This window comes from Juglans regia, chromosome 8 (genome assembly GCF_001411555.2).
Source record: "Juglans regia cultivar Chandler chromosome 8, Walnut 2.0, whole genome shotgun sequence".
NCBI lineage: Eukaryota > Viridiplantae > Streptophyta > Magnoliopsida > Fagales > Juglandaceae > Juglans > Juglans regia.
In genome coordinates, this window is record NC_049908.1 from 3,851,501 (window position 1) to 3,875,910 (window position 24,410).

Consider the following 24,410-nt stretch of genomic DNA (forward strand, 5'->3'; position numbering starts at 1 on the left):
ATACTTAAAGAAAATAATAAAAAATAAATAAAAATTTCAAATACATTATAAAGTAGTAAATGAGTAGTAAGAAGTAGTAAGTCTATCATTATCCTTTTAACGTATCAACACTTGGACAATTAAATTTTTTTGTAAGTTTTTCTTAAGTACACTTAACATTTTTTTTTAATATCATAGGATCTTTGGAAAACAAATATTTTTTTAGAAAAAAAAATCATCATCTAAATTTTAAATTCTAAGAGTACTGCTATTCAGTCTCAAGATTTTGCCTCCTCAAAATTACTATTAGTGTGATTGCACATTTTTTTCTTTTTTCTTTCAAATAATTTTTAAATGTTTTTATTTTAAATACACAAATTTACTAGTAGTCATTTTCTTAACTATTAAGGAAAAAAAATTAAATAACATAAAATATACGAGTGGTTAAAATGAGGGAACAAAATCATAGCGCTACTAAATAGTATTATCCAAATTCTAAAATGCTTTTTCGGCTAATAAATTTTCTTTAGGTTGACATTAAAATAAATGTTTTAGTTTTTACTACAAATTAAATATTTTTCATAAAATTCATACACATATTAAAAATATTATAAATTACATTCAACACATCCAATTCTCGTTCAAGGTTTTAGGGCTCAAGGAAAGGCATTCATGGAAGAAAAATGAAATTGGGTCACGAATGCACCATAAAAATGATTTTATTTTATTATTAATAATAATAAATGGTCTTTTATGTTGAATACATTTTCATGATGATATATGGTGAAGTCAAACAGCCACGAGATCTTATAACCTGTCCACTGCCACGTATACGCAAAAGAAGAAAAAAGCAAATGTTATACACTTTTTTCTATATTCTTTGTTCTCTCTTTTGTTGTCAGTGACAAAAATAGATAAAAGCATTAACCAAAACCAAACCATACTTTCCTATAAAATAAAATAAAAAAACCAAACCTTACTGTGCCCAAATATGGCGCACATGGGCTCTGTATGATCCTTAGTAGCCTCGGATTTCTTTGAACTTGTGTAATTGTCGTTGTGTTTGCTGTCGCCACTCAGGACGGTTGATCAGCCCGTCAGAGGGGGCCTGACGGCTTATCCATTTTATTTAGATAATAGAGAGGATTGGGTCGCTTGAGAGAGGGGCTTTGTGGACTGGGCTTGTTTTTTATGAGTGGGCTTCGGTGAAATGCTTCTTTTCCACTTTTGGGTAATAAAAAACTTTGACCAATCGTGGTCATCAAAATGTTAATTTAGACTCAATTTGAAACTTCATCTGAATTTCGACTAATTTTAAACTTATTCTAATATTTAAAAATTCAATTCTTAAATCACTAAATATCACTCAACTATTCACAACATTTTTAATTCAACACCTATTTACATGCGGGTTTTATAATCTTTTTCAATTTTTTATAAATATATCTAAATCCATCATAATATCCAAATATATCTAAACTCATTTTAGGTAGGCTCGACAAAACTCACTTCACCATCTCAACTCATTGTTATTCATAAAGAATTCAATTCATCTCAACTAAACTTAACATCTAAACGAGACCTTGTAGTTATATAATTAGGTCACGTGAGAAGTATGATCTGTATATCAATTTTAATTGACTGGGTTAATACTATGGTTTTTGGTAGTACGAGTATTAATGGCTATGAATTAAACTACCGAACTCTTAACTTCTTCATTTTGATTTGCAAGTGCATGGAATCGTATACAATACATTTATGTCCACAAATTCCAACATGCATGGTGTGAAGTGAAGCAACTGAATTTTCAGATATTTTAAATAAAAATTATATTAAAGGATTCGAAATCAAATATTACTTCTACATTTCTAACCTTTAAAAATCAAATATTTGTGATTAGTTATTTCTTATAAAAATGACAATTTTTTTTAAATGAATATTATATTCTCATCGTAAATAACTACTTGTCACAAAGACTCATTTTTATTATCATTAAGGAGAAGATCAGATCAAGGCATTAATGATCAAGCATTTCATGCCCAGTCTTGGTTTTCCTTAAATTCCCAAAGCAGATCACAAACTTGTCCTGCATTGTTAACAAACTTCATCTTATATATTCACATTAAGACTAAATCGTCAAAATTCACTTCTTCACCTCCATTTTATTTTATCGGAGTATCCATATATGATTATACTTCAATTGTAATATATATATATATATATATATATATATATATATATGGGTTTGCTGCCTCTTCCTTTAATTTTCTTTTGTTTTTTTTATTGGGTGTGCGTGGAATCAGTTTGGCAATGGCATTCTTTATCAGAATATAGGCATGCATTAATTAAGTCAATACGTACGGACTTCACACATTATGCCTAGTACCCTTACATGGGTTTATAATGCTAAAATAAAAAATTTTGAGATTTAAGAACAATATTAAAAATCTTTCATTTTAGGACCCACTAACTACTCATGTCTCATTAATTAATTAATTGATTAAACGATTTAGTTAGTACATCAGATATTCGAATATCGAATGCATCCATGGTTGACTTTATTCGTTTGATTCCTAATCAAAAACATTTTCCTCTATATATGTATATATTAAGTACTGCGATTGATTACAAAAAGAAAAAGGTACTGCATGCATGGTTTGGTAATGATTAAACTTTCATTTCTGAATCATAGAGCTAGTGCCATGGCTAGCTTGGCATGCATGCGCTCATCACCAACTCAATAACGTCTCCTCTATCTCTGATCTCTCTGCAGGTATGGAAAATTATAATCCATTATATATCTGGGTCAAATTCTGTGACACCATATATATATATATATATAATGCATGATCTTCACCGGCCTCCAGGTCCTGATCTAGTCTGTTTCTTAATTTGTGATCATACCTAACACACAGTACCGGAAAGACTTTTTTGTTTCAGAAGTCTAAGTTGGTACGTACCCATTGACCTTTTGCATGCAGTTGCTGGAGGAGCTAGCTAGCTAGGGCAGGCAACCTTTATTTTTGTAAAGAATTATAACATTCTATATATATATATATTAATATGAATGCTGAACTGTTCCTTAATCAACCAGTTTAGCTTATACTTGGCTCTTTTGGACATCTAGTTTGGAATCTTATAAGGGGAAAACAACTGTATGTGGGTTCTAAACTAGATGGACTAAGTACTACTACTGGTGCATTATCTTTTGCAACAACTTCTGCTACATCTTCCTCTTGTTGTGATCTGGTCAATTATTAGGTAAATTTGGGAAAACAAAAACTCACGTATAGTTCGAGGAGATAAGATAATCGATCGTATGAATGTTGGACAGCTCTACTCCTTCGGTTCTCGAAGTTGGGTTTGTTACCAAATAGATCAAATTAATTACTATGAGAATATTCGTTTTGAAAAATTAATTTAATTATAATCATTTTTAAGATATAATATATGGAAATTATGATAATAATATTAAAGGTTTGACATACATACATGAATTGTCGATGACTTGTGGAAGGGGGTAGCTAGGGACCCACTTTGGGCGCTCAGCTACTGCATGCGTCCATTTGTAGCGTCTTTGTCTATTTTTAGTCACACAGTCTCATTCAAAGAAATTCAGGGCTAACTAGTCCCGCCGGTGCTGTTAGCATGCATGCATGCATCTTTGTCAACAACCATATATATTGACGATTCATCATGTACGTACAATTAATTAATTGGCCTTCCTGCAAATTTTCTGGTTCATTTCTTAGTAAATATATATATATAATCTTAACTAATTTTGTTAAAGTCTGAATCGAGATTGATGCCGGCGACCGGGGCTGAGATCGATGGCATAAAAATCGCGAGCTCTATAGATATTAATTCTTATAAGAATAGGGTAATTGATTATTGAAATTTGTCGATAAGAAATATTATTCTTCATCATTAAATTTTTTTATTCTCAATGATCACATGATATGTTGATACGACATATATATTTTAAGATCAGTAGTCTATTGAGCGGGACATAGTACGTACTCTTTCTCAATAAGAACCATCAAGATGTATATATACGAAAGATATATATATAGGACTCTGATCTCTTAATTAAGTTATAATTTTCTAGCATTGTCCAAATTTAAGTGCGTGATAGATCATCAACCTGCAGGTCTTATGGACGAGAAATTAATCTATATGCCAGCAAGCTGGGAGTTATGACCAATCATTCCATAATAATTCTAGTAAAGTACAGTGATGATCATCCATGCATGCTTATCCACCCTTATCAAGATCATCACCTTTATACCAGCTCTATTACAATAGTACTGATCTAATTTATAAATATTAATGTTGGTCTTCCAGGATGATATAATGCAGATACCTTTTACTTTATTTATTTGATTTCTTTTTCCTCCTTTTCTTGGATATGAAAGGCATTGTCAATGCATTGATTCTAGGGTTCAAATAAGACAAGCAGAAGCATGTTTCTTCCTCCCAAAGATATGAGTCCACTTGGTGATTAGGACATTAATTAATTAATAAGCGTATTGTGAGTGCTTTTGAATTTTGATGGTTTTCCTCTTGTTATTTCTCTGTATCTGCGGTTCCATGCAAACCTCATTGGCCCTCAAATTGGATCAAGAAAAACATCTAGGAAAATATTAAATTAGCTAGCTAGGGAGCCGATCAGGTCAATACGGCCGGTGGTGTGCTTCTTCTACGAAATGCCTGGCCAGTTTGAACTTGCATGCATGACTGCCTTTTCCGTTTCGATTCTTTCTTCCTGATCTAGCTTTTGTTTAAATATTGCCTCCCCCTACTGTTTAAATAATATTTAGCCTAGCTGATCTGTTAGGAATGATAAGAAAAAGAATAAAAGAAAAAGTGAACCAAATTAGATACGACACAAGTTTTACGTGGTTCAGCAACATATCTACGTCCACGAAATTGCAGCAAATTTTATCTCGACATAATCAAAGATACAATGTGGCAGTACTATTGTACTACCAGTACGGGAGTAAATTAGGAATATCAATCGATTTTTTTTTTTTTGTTCTAATATTCAAGTGATCTCGATCGGTTGAATTTTTTTTTTTAGTCCCAGTTGAGTTGAATTGATTGTGCTTAATTAATATGTGTAAACAAGAAATTATGTCTAATTTATATATCTCTGACGTGTACTGGATGACATGCATGAGGGCATGATTTGAAATGATACTTCGGATCTAGATCTGTTAGCTAGGAAACTTGGAAATTCTTTGTGACGCGAGTGGACTTCTCTGCACCAGTGGAGAAAATATTTCTCTTCGCAGCTTGCTTGTTCAAATGGAGGAGTAGTACTGAAATGCTTAATTATATATAGTCTAATATATATAATGAGGCCTATAATTCCTGCAAAACGACATCGATTTCTTGCAAGCGGCGCCACCCCCCAAATTAAAAAGTTTCCTCTAAAGGTGTGGAACAAGTCAATGTGCGTACTTATATTTAATTACCATTAATATCATCACTTGCATAAAAATTAATGCATATATATATTCCCTGTGGGCTAATTTATAAGTATTTTGACATCGTCGACGCAATTGCATGCCTCAAAAGCATGGACCAATATATATACTACATGAGTATTTGCTCGTTTTTCTGATTACAATTCTACATGATCATTTCCTAAGCTATCACATCATGTTATATATATATATATATATATATATATGTTAACAGTTAATAAAAAGGAAGAAAAAGAAACCTGCTAAACATAGGGATTATTTATTAACGTTAATATGTATCATGCAGAGATTTTCATAACTTGATTTGATTAAGGAAAAACCTCACAATCGGTTGGGTGCAAACTTAGTTTTAACACCGGTCAATAGCATTTCGCCACGTAGGACATGCAAAATATCTCCATCTGCGTACACTCAGATGTACTAGATTCCTTTTCTTTATTTTCCATATCTCTCCCACCACGTTCCCTCTCTCTAAAATACTCTCTCTCAAATCTCTCTCTCTCTAAAATACACTCTCCTCTGTAAGTCATTGCCTATGAATTAATAATCGTATTAAATTGATCATCTTTGCACATGTCAAACCAGCCCAAAAGATACCCACAACAACAAAATGACAATGAAAATCTAGATCTTAAAAAAAAAACTGTTGCTAATTATATATAAAAAAAAAAATCAAAGTAGCAAACTTTTACTGCTTTCACAGAGAGCTGGGCAGCCTACAGACGAGAGCAAGGAGAGTATATATTTGAGAGAGAGAGTATTTTAGAGAGAGGGAGAGGGGGGAGAGTTGCAGTAGGTGGGGGAGAAAGAGAGAGAAGTGAGGAAGAAATAGAAAATAAGGAAGAAATTTAGTGCAAGTGAATGTAGATGAAAATTTGTTGCATGTCTTACCTATGAATGTGGCAAAATTTTATTCACCGGTGTTAAAACTGGGTTTTCACCCAACCGACTGGGAGCAACTACTAATTCTGAGTAACATGCATGTGATCATTTTACTAAACTTATGGTAATTAACCATTGGTTTGAAATTGATCACGTCCCAAATGCATATTATTGGGCTATATGATCTCAAAGATATGCGCCTTGCTTCTTCTACAATATTTTTTTTTTCTTTTTCTTCAAATTTCACGTACCTTGTTAAAAGGAGGAAGCTAAATATTGTTTGATTAGTCTCGTTTGTTTTTACAGACGAGATAAGATGAGTTAAAATAAAAATTAAATCAAATATTATTAAAATATATTTTTTTAATATTATTTTTATTTAATTTGAAATTAAAAAAAATTGAATCTTATATTTTATTTTATGTAAAAATTTAAAAAAATTATAATAATTAAATTAGATAAAATAAGATGACTTAAAATGAGTTGTGAAAACAAACAAATAGGAAAAGAGCAGCCAATGACGCGGGCATTAAAAGAAGGAAGCATACATTTTTCTACCAATTAAATTTTTCATATACATAAGAGAGAGAGAGAGAGAGAGAGAGAGAGAGGGGGAAGGGTGGCTAGCTTGGATTGGAACATTTAAAGGATAATAATGACAAACTAAAGGATGGACGCTTCTTCTGATCAATTACCTGCATAATTGGGTTCAATAAATTATAAACAAAGTGGACCAGAAAAAGCGGTATAATTGAATATATATGAAAATAAGAACTTTGTTAAACTTTGTCTTGTTGCAAGCTGCTTAATATAGTATATATGGATGAGAGAACTAATCCAAAAAGGAAGAGAGAGAGAGACCTTAATTGCAAGAACCCTGAGAGAGAGAGAGAGGGTTGAATAGTGAGGAAGGAGAGAAGGTGAGGTGCAAGACTTTTTGTCCCCCTAACCATCACATGACCCACTCTTCCGACCTATAAATCTTGGTCTTCCTTCTCCATTTTTTTCTCAACAATCTCAAACAGCGTTCTCAGATATTCGCTTTAAGAGAGAGATGGGTCGAGCTCCATGCTGTGACAAGGCAAACGTGAAGAAGGGACCATGGTCTCCTGAAGAGGATGCCAAGCTCAAAGGCTATATTGAACAGTATGGAACTGGAAGCAACTGGATTGCTCTTCCTCAGAAAAGTGGTACATTCTCGCATAGTCTGAATTTCGTTTGTCTTTGGAAAGAAGCAAGTTCTAAAGAATCATCAGTTTGGCCTTTTGGTTGGTTTAAATTCATGCAGGGCTTAAGAGATGTGGAAAGAGTTGCAGACTCCGATGGTTAAATTACTTAAGGCCCAACATCAAGCATGGTGGGTTCTCTGAAGAAGAAGACAACATCATCTGCAGCCTCTATATAAGTATTGGCAGCAGGTCTCTCTCTCTCTCTCTCTCTCTCTCTCTCCCCTCTCTCTCAGCTGCATAAGTTTTAACACGAAGTGCTTGTCCCTTTTCTTTGTCCATGATGCTTTGGCCATGGAATAACTCCATGTTTTGGATTCAGATCTCCTTCGATAGGTTCCCTTTTAAATCATTTCTTTTCCAGTTTTTTCCTCGTTTTTTGGTATGATTTAACTCTTTAATTTGTCTTCCATCTACCTTTAGGTGGTCCGTTATTGCGGCCCAACTGCCTGGAAGAACAGATAATGACATCAAGAATTACTGGAACACAAGATTGAAGAAGAAGTTGCTCGGAAGGCGCAAAGAGTCTAACATGAATCGATTTTCAACAATGGGTGCAAAAGATGCAAATGGCATAGAAGATAACTCGTATTCACAATCCTTAAGCAGCTCGGCCCTTGAAAGACTTCAACTCCATATGCAACTTCAAACCCTCCAAAAACCTTTATCTAATTTCTACAACAATCCTGCGCTGTGGCCAAAGTTGCATCCCCTGCAAGAAAAGATGATCCGAAGCCTGCAATATTCTTTAAATGAAAATCCTAGCCCTCTGTGGCAACACGACTTTCCTAGTCCTCAGCCTGGGCAAGGACAAAAGGTCAACTTCTGTGAACCAGGCGCCACTGGTGCTATAATTCCAGAGGGTTTTGCAAAAATCAGCAATACAAAGGCAAATGAATTGGACAATTCTTTGCATTTTACTCCATCCTCGGATAATTCAATGGCCTTTGTCACAGGGAATAATCTAATGGACTCCAGTAGTACTTATGATCCTAAAGCAGATGTTATGGAACAACCTAATGTACTGGGAGTAGAAGTTTCAGCCTTCCAATCTGAACTCGATGACTTTCTTAATAACAAAACTATGGTTTTCGTACCACAGGAAGATCAGGTGGCTGGATTTGATTGTCTCAGAGAAATCAATAGTTCAAAGGACGGCGTGATTTGGTGGTCTAACGACTTCGACAGAAAATCTTCAACCTCAAACTCTTGGGACTCCACTTCTGTTCTTCAGACTGATCAGCCTATGTTTCAAGATTACGAACTATGTTACAATCTCTAGTTTAAAACATAGGGCCGGAGTGGCGTTATGGCATTTTGTGATTAGCATCAAACGGGGAAGAAGGAGAGAATCTGATGACACGTTCTGTAAATTTTTGTGAATAATTATGTGAATGACCTAAGTGCTTGCTATTTCTACAGTTTGCGTGATAATTAATGATCTCTTGCTATATATATATATATATATTCTTCTGAGGCTTCAACTTATAATAGCTCCATTAGCTCTGCAGATCATCGATCCCAATGATCAGATAGCATTGATAATTATAATTAAGATTATCGTGTAAATATCAATATGATTTTGGAAACTTCGATTGAAGTGCCTGCAGTAGACTAAAAATTGAAACATTGATCGGTTGATTTGGTCGAACTAAATCCACGAATATGATCTGAAGAATATTGATGCTGACATGTCTTTTGAAAACAAGAGAGAGAGAAAGAGAGAGAATATGATGACCCTGATGGATCTCAGGACTCAGTAGTGTCCAGCTCGGATTATCAAGTCAGAACATGACTGAGATAACAAGGATCATGATGATGATGCTTAATTCTCTCATGAGACGTGTCAGTGAGAATCATGTGGTTTTATAAAACTGGCAATTCCTAACCCACAGCAACTCTCATGACATTCGGGTTTTTTTATTTGTTTTATGTAGTGTTGTTGTCATTTAGGTGGGGGTAGGGGTGGGACGATGTTGAGAGGATCGGAGGAGAAGGAAAAAAAGAAAGAAATGTGGCACTAGTTTCTCTGCATTCGCCGATTCACGAGGAGTCTTCTTTATTTTACCATGAGAATTGATATGCATTATGCAATGTATAAATTATCATTAAAAATCGATGGCCTAGCTTCATGGAATGAAGTGTACAGAAAATTCGGAAAAAATATTGTAAATGTTGAATGGGAAGAGAGGAAACTAGATCATTGGGTGGAGTTGATAAGTTCTAGATTTAAAACTCTTGATCATCTGGATTTGTAAAAGGTTAACCGAAAGATTGTACAGTACTCCTAAAATTAGTTCAGATTATGTTTCCTGATAACCATTAAAAAAAAAAAAAAGAGGAACAAAAAGGTTGCCACAGACATGAAAATACGAATGAAAAGTGCTACAACAATAAAGATATCTTACAAAAGTAGACTCACAAATTGATATAATTTCATATAATATATTATATCTATTTTACAATAAAAATAACTTTACAATCTAACGTATCATATCTGATGCAGGTGATCCAAGTCAGATTGTACGTTGATAGCGCTGAACTACCTTGAGACAACAGATCAATGCAAGTAGAGAAAGAAACAATGATTTTTCCTTTATTTGGGGCAATCTTGAGCACATGTCGGTATTTTGGTTATAACTTTAGCTACGAATATCAGATTCGCACATGGCTCCAATTCGAAAAACTCTTTTCGACGTGCACGACGTGGCCACCTAACTATGTTTGGTGTGCATTGTTTTCGAGTTCAAAATCAGCTATTTTTCCTTTCAAATCTCTAATTTTAGATATTTTTTGCTTTTTATGGGTAATATTTCATTTATAGGTTAGGAAGTGATTTTGAATCTGATTTTGGCTAAATTTTTGACAAATTATTACTTTACTTACGTATTTATTTTTGGTGTGTTTATTGAATTTTTTTTATTTTTGATAAAATTTTGATATTTTCAGATTTACAGTTATTTTAATCCAACTTATTGGTTTGGTTGGAGGATTCTAAGTTTTGATAATTTTTTAATTGAAAATAGAGTTGTTTTCTTTGTGTTTTGGATGACTCTCTTGTCTTCTCTGTCTCGATTATTTGTTGAAATTAGCTATCAAAATTAATCTAAATTCTATTCAACGTCAATATCAAATTATATCAATTTATAAATTTATGGACACTGCGAATCAATATAATCAGTTCTAGTCCATATCTTGCAGATATCTCTTCGTTGCTGCAACAGAGGGCCCAAACATATGGGCTTTCGCACCATTGAGGCCGAGGGGTATCAGATAAATCAAGCAATTTATAGACCGCAAAGTCGTTAGTACTTGGGGTGAAGTTACTATTATGATTTTTGTTAGCACGCGACTGAAGAAGCGAATGAGAGTTGATCATATTATAATACATGCTTTCTAGTCTCCAAAATTTTATAAATAATCATTTTAACTCCCAAATATTCTATATTAAACATTTCTAAATTAAAAAAATCCGTATATTTAGATTTCTTCTAAAGTTCAAATTTTAGCCCCAAATATTATTTAAGCAATCGAATTTTTTAGAAGCCTAGAAATTTTATAAAAGCCAAAAATATATTTATTTATTTTAAAAGCTTATAATTAATGGATTGAAAGTGCATAAAAAGATATATTTTACTAAATTTCCCGTTGAAGTCCAATCCAATGTTGATCAACACCTACTAAAACGAGATATTGATGCCATATGCATGATGTATCGCAGCTTCTTCTCTCTCTCTCGGCAAGATGGTAGTGCGATGATCTAATATATAGCACGAGACTCGTATCACTAATTTCCATTTTACTTGGTGATTAACTCAACCAGAGTCTTGAAATTTTCTCTAGAGCTACCATCCGGTCCAGCAGCTTTCAAGGCTGGCCGTTTGAAGCAGGCTTCAGCTTTTTCTCTCATTTTCTTCCCTTGTTCACTCAACAAAGTTAATTCCAGGGCTTTTACAGCTCCATCTTTGGTGAAAACCCCACCCTCAATCCCCACGCCAATGCCCCAAACGGACTCCACAATCCGCCTGTTCAGCTTCTGGTCTCCAAAAACTGGCCTGCATATCATGGGCACCCTAGCCGCAATACTCTCCAAAACCGAGTTCCACCCACAATGTGTCACAAACACTCCTACCGAACGATGTTCTAAGACTTGCATCTGAGGAGCCCAAGGAACAAATTTTCCTCTTGAACTACTCGTCCTTTCCATGAATCCCTCCGGAAGTTTTCCCTCTATATTGCCCCTAAATGACCAAAGGAATGGAATCCCAGTTGCCTCCAGTGCTTCTGCCATTGCCGTGAGCTCATGCGGCGGCAGTGTTATCACCCTTCCAAAGCTAATATATGCAACAGATGCAGTTTTGTGCATGTCCAACCAATGCAGGCAGCCATGCTCATCAGAAGTGAATGGTGGAGACAATGTTAGGGGAAAGGGACCAATATTGAGAAACTTTTGGAATCTTGACTTGAGCTCATTCCCTATTACTGGGTCTAACTCTTCGAACGAGTTTATGGCAACAGCAGTTGCCTGCGGCAGTGCTAATCCCATGTCGTATAACATTTTCGAAAAGGGTGACTCTAAGTTTCCAAACACTATTCCTTCAGGCAAATCGGCTACACCTACTGCGGAAAATCCAGGAATGAAATCAAGGATTTTGTCTTCATGTGAATCCCGTACTGCAAAAGGAAAAACAATTTTGTTTTTATACTCGGATCATGTACTACAGGAAAAAGATAGCGCGCATCATAATTACCAAAAAATAGGATGCATGACTTTTTTGGTGAATTAAATTTTAGATGAAATGAAATGAATTGAATTGAGATTAAAATTAAAAATTAAATAAAATATTATTAGAATATTTTTTTTTAATATTATTATTATTTTAAAATTTTAAAAAATTGAATTATTTATTTTATTTTATGTAAAAATTTAAAAAAATTATAATAATTAGATAATATGAGATAAGATGAGTTGTGAAAACAAATGCAGGCCAGCTACCTAGCTTTTCATTAATTTGTTTGTTCAACGAGTGCTTATTTCTTCTCATTTAATGTCTCTAATCTCGTTACCTCTTTAATTAATTGCAAAACGTTATGGTCGTTGTCACTAGTACTCGAGGCCATGCTTGCAATATTAATTAATGGTGCCATGATATCCTTAGATACAATTAAGAATCCATAATGTTAGAATTTAGGTGATCTTATTAATTACTGATCATGCTATAATATCTTCATGATCTCTAACTCTTCAAAATTAAACCATTCAATCAAATGCGTCAACAAGAAATCCATTTCCATCATGTATCAATTTGATAAAATTATCATTAATTTAGTATAGATCAGTTGTAAAATAATTATAAGAGAAAAGCGGATTAATCATTTTTCAAAAAACTGTTGGATATTGATGTCAATACAATATTATTGCAGGCCTCATAATCCACTAAGGAATATGAAGTCTTAAAAACATGATAGATCAGATATGAGAAATGCTTTGGGTCCCGAATTCGGGACCCATAGCAATACTCATCAGATATTAAAGCATGCATACTCTCGAGTCTCGAATCCTCGTTACAAAAAATACAAAGTTCTATATATCTATGTCACGATTCATTCGTTCAAGAACAGCTTACCTGTATATCCTAGTGTATGCCGGATAACTTCAGTGTCAACGTGTAAGAGAAGGGAGTGAGGTCCGGCGGTCCAAAACGGGACCCAAGGCACATCCATTTCCTTAGCCATTTTTCCAGCAAACGCAAAAAACGCATCGCTCATAACGCAGCTGATCTTACTCCCCGCCTCCGCCGCCGCGGCTTCCGTAACGCTCCTAAAGTTCCCCGGCGTTGCCTTCAGAAACAGCTCCATTGGCTCAATCGGATTCTCGGTAACCACGTAGCCCTCCGGCAAGCCGTCGGGCACGTCGTAGGGCTTTATGTTATTCACCTGATTAGCAGAACAGGAGAAGGTGGAGTGGTTGGATACAGCCGTGCTGAAGAACGAGAACTTCACAAACGGGGCTGTGGCCGCGATTGCATTGACGAGGCTGAGGAGTGGGGCAGCATGGCTGCCGAATGGGAACGCTAACACGGCTACGTGTTTTTGCACTTCGTTGTTGTTGTCTTCCATAGATTGTGGATTGTTGCAGTGGTTGTCTTCTGTAGGTAGTAATTTGTTTAATGGAGAGGTGCAAAGGGCTATTTGGGTCGATGATTTCGTTTGAGTTTCTGCACAGATTAATGTGCGGTGACAGTCATGCATTAATAGACAGAAGAAAGGTTTTTGTTGGCGTGTGAGGTTGTTGAGAGAGAAATGGACGGGCTGGAGTGGGGAGGATGAAAGAGTGCAAGTTCGTCATTCACGTATGACTTTTTAGTTTCTGACCACAAGATTGGCAAGAGTCACTAGCAGCTTTTTAAGGCCAAGGCACTGCCACATCACCACTTTTTTCTAAGTGATTTCCTTTTAGAAAATGATAGGTTAGTATCCTCTTACTACTCATTTATTATTTTTTTATATTTAATTTTTTTTATAATTTTTTATTTTACTTAATAGTTAAGGAAGTGATAATTAGTAAATTTATATATATTTTTAATTTTTTCTTAATGATTAAGGATGTTAAAAAAATACTTAAAATAAAATGATAAAAAAATAAAAATACTACAAGTAGTAGATAGGTAGTAAGCCTATCACTACCCTTTCCTTTTCTACCCTCAATTATTGTGGTTTTGTTCTTGAGTTCCGCTTTAAAGCATTAGCAAGTCTAAAATTCAGGTAGAATGTTAGATTTTAGTTATAATATGGACTTGTAGTTAGGGTGAGTTTGGTTACCAAACTCACCTCAACTCATCATTACAACTTTTTCAAATCTCAATACAAAATATAATAAACAATTCAACTTTTTCAAATCTTAAAATAATATTCTAACAATATTTTATCATCTCAACTCAACTCAACTCAACTCACTTCAACATCCAAACACAATCTTAGATTAGTTCACATTAAACTAACTATTTTAAAGTTTAAATAATAATAAAATATTATATATTTTAATAATAATTTTTTTTTTATATTTTATAAATACATTTGATATATTAATTAATAACTTTATTAATAAATAAAATTATTATTTTTCAATTATTTTTTCTCTCAACTTTATTATTCAATAAATATATTGTCAACCATTTACCCAACAAGCACATATACAAACATACCAACATTTCTTCTACCCAACATTTACATTTAGAATTATGGTTGAATCTAACAAACATGCCAAAACAGTTGATAAATTATCCAAAACAGTCTAGAAAATTCCAAAACAATCCACAAATTGCCAAAGTAGTCCACTAATTACCTCAAAATACTTCACAAATTGCTAGAACAATCTATAAATTATCCAAAACAGATCACAAATACCCAAAACAATCCACAAATTGCCAAAGCGATCCACTAATTACCTCAAAACAGTTCACAAATTGCTAAAACAGTCCATAAATTATCCAAAACAGATCACAAATATCCAATACAGTCCACAAATTATCCCAAAAATAGTTCACAAATAGTCAATACAGTCAACTAATTACTCCATATCAGATCACAAGTACATATATAGTCCACTAATTACTCCATATCAGATCACAAGTAGCCAATACAGTCCACTAATTATTCCATATCAGATCAGAAATACTACTGCTGCTGCATGGCATTCATGCCACTTAGATCTAGTAGCATCATCTTTGCCTCAAACTTCCTCATGGAATGTTGCAGTATCTTAGCATCATCAAATATCTCAGCATCATATTGCATAAACAAAGGAAATTGAATAATGAAAACCAAAGGAATAAGAGGTACAAGGGTTATTTTGTAATCTGAAAATTTTAAAACATAATACATCAATTCCATAATATATATGATATTATATATTGTCCATAAGCAGCAAACATCTATTTAGTGGGGTATCTATTTTTAGAGAATGCACATAAAAGAGGGAGAGAAGAATGTGAATAAATACCAATAATAATTTCTAGTTAATATTCTCATGTCTTTTGTCAATATATATAAAGATATATATATATATATGTATGTATATGCTGTATGATTCATAAAACAAAAGCAGTGGACATTAGTGGATATCATGTGGTCCAAATCCTAAAAGGAGTTGAATATCCTCGAGGCTCCACACTAATCATGTTGTCCCATTACCGCATTCCAACAATGTCTATCCGTACAAATTCAAGAGACCCACCTTCCCAAGTGCATCAATGGCTCATTCTCATCTCCTTACAAATTCAAGTAGCAAAGATATATGAGAAAAATAACAAAGAAATAAAATTCTGGTTCTGTTTTGTAAAGAAAAACAACAACATTAAACTATGTGTTCTTGTTTGCAAAAAAGAACAACAAACAACTTTTATTCCTCACTGTTATGCAAAGAACAACAAACTCATCTTTGTTTTTGGTTGGATGTGTTGATGTTAATGTTCTACTCAATCTAAATCAATATTATCTAAACAATAATAGGCATGCTCACAAATCAATATTATCTACTCATCTCTTTTTGATCAGTAACAAATCATGTTATACATACAGAAAATATTAGGATTTAACTTCTGCACATAAAGAAATGCATACATACCCACATACATATACTTGCTTTTTTTTATAAGTATCTTAACAATTGTAACAAATAATATATGTGGTGTTTTCAGGATCAAATGGTATTGAAAGCAACCATCGATCAAGATAGCCACAAACGTTAATGTAGCGTCCAAGCCATTACCCACATAAATATACTACTATATACACACATAAAACAACGGATTGTAGTTACCAAACCAAGCAACCAACTTCAGAAAACAACAACACCAACTCTAATAACTATAACAGATTGTAGTTATCGAAAACACAAATTCAAAAAAAAATATGGCCTCTCAGCTCTAAGAATCTGAGAGGAGGTTTGGCTGGACATGAATTCATACTCAAAATACTCAATACACAAATTCATACCCATTTCACAAATTCATAAATTACTCAATATGTATTCATCAATACAAATCAGCAATACCAAAAGCAAAGAAAAATCAGCAATGATAATAACCTTCTGTCCCACAAATTCATACCCATTTCACAAATTCACAAATTACTCAATACAAATTCATCAATACAAATTAGTAATACCAAAAGCAAAGAAAAATCAGCAACGATAATAATATTATGTCCCACAAATTCATACCCATTTCATAAATTCACAAATTCATACTCAAAATTGACAATGAAAAGCTTACACAAATAAAGTTTCGGTAGTCTTACCAACCCAAACTGAGAGAGAGTGTCGAGTTCTTGAGCCAAGCCGACAGAGAGAGAGAGAGAGGGGAAATCGCACAACCGTTAAAGATTGACCCACGAAAGGAGAGAAAATCGATTGAGGAAGAGAGAAGAGGGAGAAGAGTTTCAGAAAAAGAAAATGGCAAACGGAGAGAAGAGCGAGAGAGAGAAGCCGCGATGGAGCTGCAAAAAGAAAAAAAAGGGCGAGGGAAAGAGGAAAAGATGAGATGCGAAGGCGAGACGAGGGCAAAGAGACGAGGGTAAAGAGACGAGGGGACGAGACGAGGGAAAGAGACGAGGGCAAATACGAGGGAAATTGAAATCACGAGGGAAAGAGAGAGCGGAAATAATAAAATACATGTTTACATCTTCTACAATTACTCGCCAAGTATAACGAGCGTGGAGATTTTACTGTAACTAAAGTTAGAAAAATATAACTTTGCCGAGTTCAATGCCAGAGATTTTATCTCAAAATCACATGCAAATTAGACTTGAACTTGGCAATAGTTAGTCCATTGCCAGTGCTGCTAGAGCGGTACGATCGTTTTAGTCTTTAGTTTAGCAACTAATAAAATCTTGACACGTCAGTTTTATACACTATAACGTAACGAGAATCATTACATCAAAACCTCAGTACCTACCTTACATCTTTTACTTGTTTATTGTTATACTCGTTGCAACTATCGCCACCCTCCTTGTGTGTTCAAGCCAACCGCCCATTTCACAACCATTTCAATGTCAGCAGCAGCCACCCATAACCATTCCGACTCCAAAAGCAGCAACCCAACAAATTACATTTAAGTACTAAAAAATATCTCTAAATATTTTATTATTATTTATTATTATTTATTTATATTTTATTATTATTCATTATTTGTTACTATTCTTTATTACTATTCACAAACACAGCCCAGTGCTCAATACCCAATGCCAATGTGCGATCCGCTCGAGCAGACCCCACAAACCGGACGTGTGAAAAGCCTGTATATACACCCTCTAATAGATAGTAGACACGTAAGCTGTCTATTCTATTTACCATAGAATCTTATAAATTGAAATATTAATTACCGAGTGGAAGTAAAATTTATTCCGTTGTTAAAGTTGGTACAAGTTATGGTGATACATCACACATGCATGATCACCATGTAGCCCACTCTAAGTATATAAGTTATATATTAATAATGTGAAGTACGTATAGACTGTATATGTTATTAATTAATGTGAAGGCTAGCTGATCTAGTACCATGTACATGACTAATTTTAGTATATATATATATATATATATATATATATATATATATATATATATATAAGCTGCTAGTTTTTACCATTAATATAGGAAATAAATTAGAATAATGTTATATACAGTTATAAATTATATAAGTGATATACATTTTTTTTAAATGAATGAAGTCTATTATTAACAAATTAATTTTTTTATATTAATTTTATATTTATTTATTTTTTAAAAAAAAACAATAATTACACATTTTATAATTATAAATATCATTTTTCAATAAAGTACCATAGACTAAAAAGAGTGATAGTGCGTACGTTGTTGATCCCACCGCTCTAGCCTCCACTGATAAAGTAGAGGCGTCTCTCCGTTGATTTAGGTAGCAATATTTAATCTCCCACGAATTGCGCCATTAATAATGGAGTATGCAATTCTCATTTCCACTTATAATATTGTAAAATATTTTAATAGAATATTTAATGTGTTAACCACTTCAATAACAACCATTTAAATAAAAGAAAGTGTAAATTATAGATATATATATATATAAGTAAACTCAGAAATTTATGTGACTTCATGCGATCTGTTACATCTATCTTATAATAAATGTAATTTTATAACCTAACGTATCACATAAAGACACATTATTTTATAGACTTACTTTTATATAATCACTTTGTAGTAATTAAAGTATTCATCTTTAAATAATATCACATAAAAATTAAGTTGTATAATTAAAAATGATAATATATAAAATAAAGAGTAGCATTTCTCAAAATTTATATACCAAAGTAAATCTTTGGCCTATCAATTAGATGATGACCATCCATTCAATATGCTCCCAATTCAGGATTAGCGATCATGCCGGCCCCCACCGAAAAGCATTGATTATTCGCTCCATATATATGCTTTCAAAGTAGTTTTAATATAATATATGGGAAATGTTCAAATGTAAAAACACACAATAAAATGTGGGGTATAATAATTTCCAAGCACAAAATCTCAAAAAATGCATAAAAAGATGCAAAGAAGGGCCATCTTAGAATAATAAAGTTGAGAAGTGTGCAAGCGTTTAGTGTGCAAACATCATGTAATCATTTTGAAAAAAGAATGAATTTTGTATTTATGCATTTTTTTTAAAGTAATTGTGCAACGTTTATACACTCACAACTGCAAGTATCATTTCTCTTATAGGATTATGACAGCCATGATTCTAGGCTAAAAATCAGCTTCTCAGTTTACTTGTGCTTGATGCAATCTTCCTTTATATATCGAACGTGGGTGACACCCCAACATGAGTTCACACTTTATATTACTCCGGTCCCAATCCACAACTGCTCCCAAGTTCTTAATTTGCAAATGCTATGTGCATCTGTACATGCAAATTAAAGTCACCCCTCATGAAGATCGTAATGAAACCTTCGGAATTTCTCCAAATGCGCATGTATTTGTGCAGTACCGTCACTATTTTTCTCCTGCTAATCTCAAGCACCCACGCCGTCACAAAGCAAGGCCAGTACCTAAGCCTCGCAAACCAATTCTTGGCACCACACAATGCTGCTCGCTCTACCCTTAGACTGCGGCCATTGATGTGGGATCCAAAACTGGCACGCTACGCACAATGGTACGCCAATCAAAGGCGCTTTGACTGTGCCTTGAGGCACTCTAACGGGCCCTATGGCGAGAACATCTTCTGGGGAAGTGGCAACGGCTGGACACCATCTCAGGCAGTGACGGCATGGGTTTCGGAGCGAAAGTGGTACAATTACCGGTCAAACTCGTGCGCCGGTGGACAGCAGTGTGGGCATTTTACTCAGATAGTGTGGAGGACAACAAGGAGAGTTGGGTGCTCCAGGGTGATTTGTTCTGGTGGTAGAGGTGTGTTCATGACTTGCAACTACGACCCTCCTGGAAATTATATTGGCGAAAGGCCATATTGATCATCGATGTTTTCAGTTGTGCGAGCATGCATAAAATATTGCGGGCCGGCTACTGTGAGTGGGTGCTCATAAGGCTTTGTTTTAAATTTTTAATAATACCGTTTGTGCATGGCAGCTGCCAGATGCAGCCGATTTTCATGGACAGTGAGCGTTGGGTCCTGACAACGCTGGCCTGCTTGTGAATTTCCTGCATGTGTGCTATCCAACATATATGTCATTGGAAGTTTCAGTTCCTTCATGAGTTATCTAGTACCTTTTTGGTTCGTTCTTGAAAACTTGTAGCATCTCATGATCCACGAACATCTGTCTTGACGGCCCATTAATATGTGGCTCTAAATAAAAGGTCTTCTTTAATTATCAGCAAATCTGATCTTTGATGATCAACGCTTTGAATTTTCAGACCGATATCTCAAACATATTTACTGGATCAGTTTATTTATTGAATGCCCATTTATTTTGGAGCGGTTGCGAGTAGAATAGAAAGGCCCATTGGTATGTTATCCTTTGTAATATAATGACAAATAAGAGGGAGATATGTTTTACCACATCCATGCATGAGTGCAGTCTGAAAAAGACTGGTCACTAATATTAAAGCTTCCCATGATCATATCAATGTGGTACACACACAACATTGAGTGAGTGATCGCTCGACGGCCAGCTAGCACCTCACATTCCCAATCCTCACATTTCTCATCATTGGTGTGAAATCACAAGTCAGTTAGGTATAATAAGTCAAAAGTAGTGGTTTATGCATGCCTAATGAAGATAATCAGCCAGACAATTTAATTAATAGACGCACATGCATGACGGCCGTGGATTGGGATTCAAGGCATTCAAAGGTAAAATATTCTGATGGCGACAAGTGAAAGGTAGCTAGGCCTCTTTTGATGATTGGCTTATTGTTGTTATATTTTTGGAAGAGATAAATGAAATGCATACTCTGCTTCAAAATGAGAACAACAATTATTTATATTGTGTTTTGCATACCCTTGGACTAGGTCCCGGCAACTCGGGTCTTCAGAGCTAGGCCTCGATCGATATTGCGTGTAAACCCTCGGCAGTGGTCCAGAGGACTGTATAATGTCGATTTGTTCATTTTTGACGATGAACAGTATTTAGATGCAGAAAATAAAAAGATGAACACATAGATTTTACATAGTTCTGCACTAGACCTACATTTACGAGGGTTTGGGAATAGGAGAGTTCACTATAATAAACTTGTTTACAGTCTCTCATAATCTCTCATCTCTCACTGTACAATTAAAGTTGTATAGCTATTTACTGGAGAATAAGTTCTCTTTGAAGCTTTTGGGCTGAAGAAGAAGTCTCCATGTCCAAAGAAGTCGAAGTCGAAGTCAAAATCGTCCCCCCAAAAGAGTGTGTCCAAGCTGATCTAAAATCCAAGAGTCGAAGAGATCAGATTAAGAGTCCCGAATCCATAGGTTTCCATTACCTTTTATCGCCTGCCCCCCACTTTCTTTAAGTCACTTTCCTACTTTTTCTTTTCGGACACCTTACACCTTACTTTATGTCAAATCCCCTCTTGTCCCACCCTCACTTCTTACTTCTTAATCCCCTCTTGACCTCTCATCTCTTGTCTTTTATTTAGGCTCTTCCCCAATGACTGGCTTAGGATATACCATGTGCCGGGTAAAATCCCCTTACACCAATCGATGGTTTTTTTTTTATTTTTTCAGAAAGTACAAACTGTTTCCATTATATATAATACGTTGTTCATCATGTTTTGTGGTGTTTAGATCGATTGGAGATCAAGGTAACTGACATTTGCTTCGCTCTGTGCATCATCGGTTTTTTGTTTTTACTTCTGCTTTTTTCTCTTTTAAGTGCTTGCTGATCTTAGACAAAGAAGCTTCTCCAAGTGTTGCCAGCTGCTGGCTTAGTTTCCAATTGTATTGTAAGCTTTGTTCTTGTAATTAAATAGTGCTCGCACGGGTAGAAAATCCAAGAACGAACTTTACATATTTGATTTTTAACACACATATAATATAGACAAGCTAGCATGTTGTTACATGATGATGAAACCATTTTTCCCCCCTAACTTATTCATCAACTAATTAATTAGCTCCTCTAGCCTCTAGCTAGGTGAGCACACGCAAATAATGACACATGTATAGACATAACAAAGCTTTTCTAATATATATTGATGATATCATTATAACTGGGAAATGGATAGGATGATCCTATTCTAGTATTAATCTAACTTCAATATGGTCTCTCGCCAATATAATTACCGGGTGGATCATAATTACATGTCATAAACACATCTCCACTGTCGCAAACAACACGAGCACAACCAATTCTTCTTGTATCCCTCCACACAATTTGGGTGTAGTGCCCACACATTTGACCAGCCACGCAAGTATTCGTCACATAGGTATAGTACTTCTCTTCACCAGCCCATGTATTCACTGCGTCATATGGAGTCCAGGTCGAGCCTTGACCCCAATATATATTCTCTCCAAGCTTAAACTCACCCTCCGGGAAAGAATGTTGTAACTTGCAGTCGGCTTTTCTTTGTCCACCCCACCATCTTGCATACTTCTCAAGCTGGAAATCCCACATCAGCGGTGCCTCCCACTTGTATGCCCTGACCAAGTTGTGTGCAAACAGGAATTGCAGAGACTCAGCAACGCAACCCCAGCATAGTTGCTTAGAAACTTTGTATATGGTCTCGTTTTCTGGTCTTTTTACGGGAGTTGTGGATGCTGGCGAAGATTGGCAAGTGACCTGCTGGTTGTGGCTTGTGACTGTAACCAAGAGGAAGACAGAGAGAATCAAAGAGGGTCTCATTTCTTATACGATTTTCGAGAAGATATTCTGGCGAAGAATGTGAAAGACGATGGCATTAGTGCCTGGAATATATACTCTGTTGGCGATGGTGTTCTCGTGAAGTAGCTATGTTGCGCCCGTGAGCTCTTTGTTGTTTGTATTATGGGACATTAGAGCCCACCATGGTGCATTCTAGAACTCAATATGTGGCCTAAGAATTCCATACACATTTCAGCAGAAGGACATTTTCTGGGATAAGTACTATACACTGCACAAACTGTTCGGATACACATGATACAATTTTTTTTTTTTTTTTATTTGCTTAAAAAAAAAAATCAAAGCCGTGGAAGTTAAGCTAGCATGGCCATTGGCCGTTAAAGGTTACAATTTATTCTGTGCATCATGTATGATACGGTATCAGTGAAGGGAAGTCTCACATACGTCATTTCAGAAAAAATATAACGTACTATTGAAAAATAAATTTTTCTTGTGTATTTTAAATTTATTTACTTTTTTAAAAAATATATATGTATACAATCTTAAAACTATATAAATTTTTAAAATTTTTACATCATAGATGGATAGAGTAGATTCAGAATTTTGTTTCAAAATTAAAATGTGAAAAAGGAAAATCAATGAGTTTTGACATGTTAAAAGGGTATTTAAGAAACCCAAAAGAAAAAAAAATATTAGTTCACTCTGATTTTAAATGAATTATGGGAATCGAATTAGAGAGATCATACTCATCATCTTGTACTATATATTTTACGTTTTTTAATATTATTTTTTATTTATATTATTTTTTATATTATCTTTATTAAATTAATTGAATTATTCTATTTATTATTTATATAATATATATTTATTTTAAAAAAAATATAATATGTGATGTATGAAAATAATAAGTGAAATTATTCATCCAATTAACTCAAATTTGAAGCAGCTTCCGTCTATATTCTAGTGTTTTCATTTTTATGAAAGCAAGAATAAATATTTAATACTTCTTCTAATGTATACACGGACACACTGGATCTAAATCTTCCGATCAAGAGATCTGATGATGTCAGTTGAGTTGATGATAGAAGCATCACGTGACTTTACTATGTCGAGGGACACGTGTAACGTGATGAGTTCCGCCACGCAATGTTGGCAGACCACCAAATTTCCAAAAAGGACCCGGTCAGTCGATAAATTAACCGTCAATGTCGAACCCGAAAGAAAGAAGAAGAACGTTCTCTTCTCGGCGCTTCCTTTTCTTCCATCGCTGTAGCTGTTGCGATTCCTAAAGAAACTTTACTTCTGGGGATGAGGGGATCGCCGACATGTCTTCCTTTCCTTTCTACTCATCCTTCTTCCTCACAACACCTTTCCTTCTCCGTTCCAAGATCTCCGCCGCTCCTACCATCCGAACCACATTCTTATTTTTATTCTCGCCGCCATCCTCATTTATAATCCGATCCGAGTGAATTCACCGCCTTCTTGTTGTTAGGGTTCCGATTTTCGAAACTGGGGCCCCTTGCGGAGCGCTGTCCTTGAGCTCGAGCAGGATGGA

At 34.7% G+C, this 24,410-nt stretch overlaps 4 protein-coding genes and 1 non-coding gene across 5 annotated transcripts; 2 read left to right on the forward strand and 3 right to left on the reverse strand.

Moving 5' to 3' along the window:
• The first annotated feature begins 7,370 nt into the window (after nt 1-7,370).
• LOC108991143 (transcription factor MYB36-like) lies at nt 7,371-8,993 on the forward strand. The gene is made up of 3 exons (XM_018965291.2): nt 7,371-7,540; nt 7,639-7,768; nt 8,000-8,993. The coding sequence occupies exons 1-3, from the start codon at nt 7,405-7,407 to the stop codon at nt 8,856-8,858; spliced, it is 1,125 nt and encodes a 374-aa protein (XP_018820836.1). The 5' UTR covers nt 7,371-7,404; the 3' UTR covers nt 8,859-8,993.
• Nucleotides 8,994-11,191: 2,198 nt separating this feature from the next.
• LOC108991134 (flavonol 3-O-glucosyltransferase F3GT2-like) lies at nt 11,192-13,930 on the reverse strand. Its single transcript, XM_018965282.2, has 2 exons — nt 13,204-13,930; nt 11,192-12,250 (listed from the first exon to the last, which is right to left on the reverse strand). Exons 1-2 carry the CDS (start codon nt 13,826-13,828, stop codon nt 11,376-11,378), a joined length of 1,500 nt encoding a protein of 499 aa, XP_018820827.1. The 5' UTR covers nt 13,829-13,930; the 3' UTR covers nt 11,192-11,375.
• A 2,324-nt stretch (nt 13,931-16,254) lies between these two features.
• LOC118349324 lies at nt 16,255-16,387 on the reverse strand. Its single transcript, XR_004802298.1, has one exon. It is a non-coding gene; the product is annotated as a small nucleolar RNA snoR80 (small nucleolar RNA).
• A 3,041-nt stretch (nt 16,388-19,428) lies between these two features.
• On the forward strand, nt 19,429-20,535 carry LOC108991133 (pathogenesis-related protein PR-1-like). Its single transcript, XM_018965280.2, has one exon. The coding sequence runs from the start codon at nt 19,493-19,495 to the stop codon at nt 20,066-20,068; it is 576 nt and encodes a 191-aa protein (XP_018820825.1). The 5' UTR covers nt 19,429-19,492; the 3' UTR covers nt 20,069-20,535.
• A 1,487-nt stretch (nt 20,536-22,022) lies between these two features.
• On the reverse strand, nt 22,023-23,081 carry LOC108991127 (pathogenesis-related protein PR-1). Its single transcript, XM_018965272.2, has one exon. The coding sequence runs from the start codon at nt 22,877-22,879 to the stop codon at nt 22,292-22,294; it is 588 nt and encodes a 195-aa protein (XP_018820817.2). The 5' UTR covers nt 22,880-23,081; the 3' UTR covers nt 22,023-22,291.
• Nucleotides 23,082-24,410: the final 1,329 nt, after the last annotated feature.

What these genes read in the sequence shown, in the direction of transcription:
- LOC108991143 (XM_018965291.2), top strand. Translation starts at nt 7,405, where the DNA reads ATGGGTCGAGCTCCATGCTGTGACAAGGCAAACGTGAAGAAGGGACCA. An exon ending in TGCTCTTCCTCAGAAAAGTG is followed by an intron (nt 7,541 to 7,638) that starts GTACATTCTCGC and finishes AAATTCATGCAG; the next exon opens with GGCTTAAGAGATGTGGAAAG. An exon ending in TATATAAGTATTGGCAGCAG is followed by an intron (nt 7,769 to 7,999) that starts GTCTCTCTCTCT and finishes ATCTACCTTTAG; the next exon opens with GTGGTCCGTTATTGCGGCCC.
- LOC108991134 (XM_018965282.2), bottom strand. Translation starts at nt 13,828, where the DNA reads ATGCATGACTGTCACCGCACATTAATCTGTGCAGAAACTCAAACGAAA. An exon ending in GCATACACTAGGATATACAG is followed by an intron (nt 12,251 to 13,203) that starts GTAAGCTGTTCT and finishes TTCCTTTTGCAG; the next exon opens with TACGGGATTCACATGAAGAC.
- LOC108991133 (XM_018965280.2), top strand. Translation starts at nt 19,493, where the DNA reads ATGTGCATCTGTACATGCAAATTAAAGTCACCCCTCATGAAGATCGTA.
- LOC108991127 (XM_018965272.2), bottom strand. Translation starts at nt 22,879, where the DNA reads ATGAGACCCTCTTTGATTCTCTCTGTCTTCCTCTTGGTTACAGTCACA.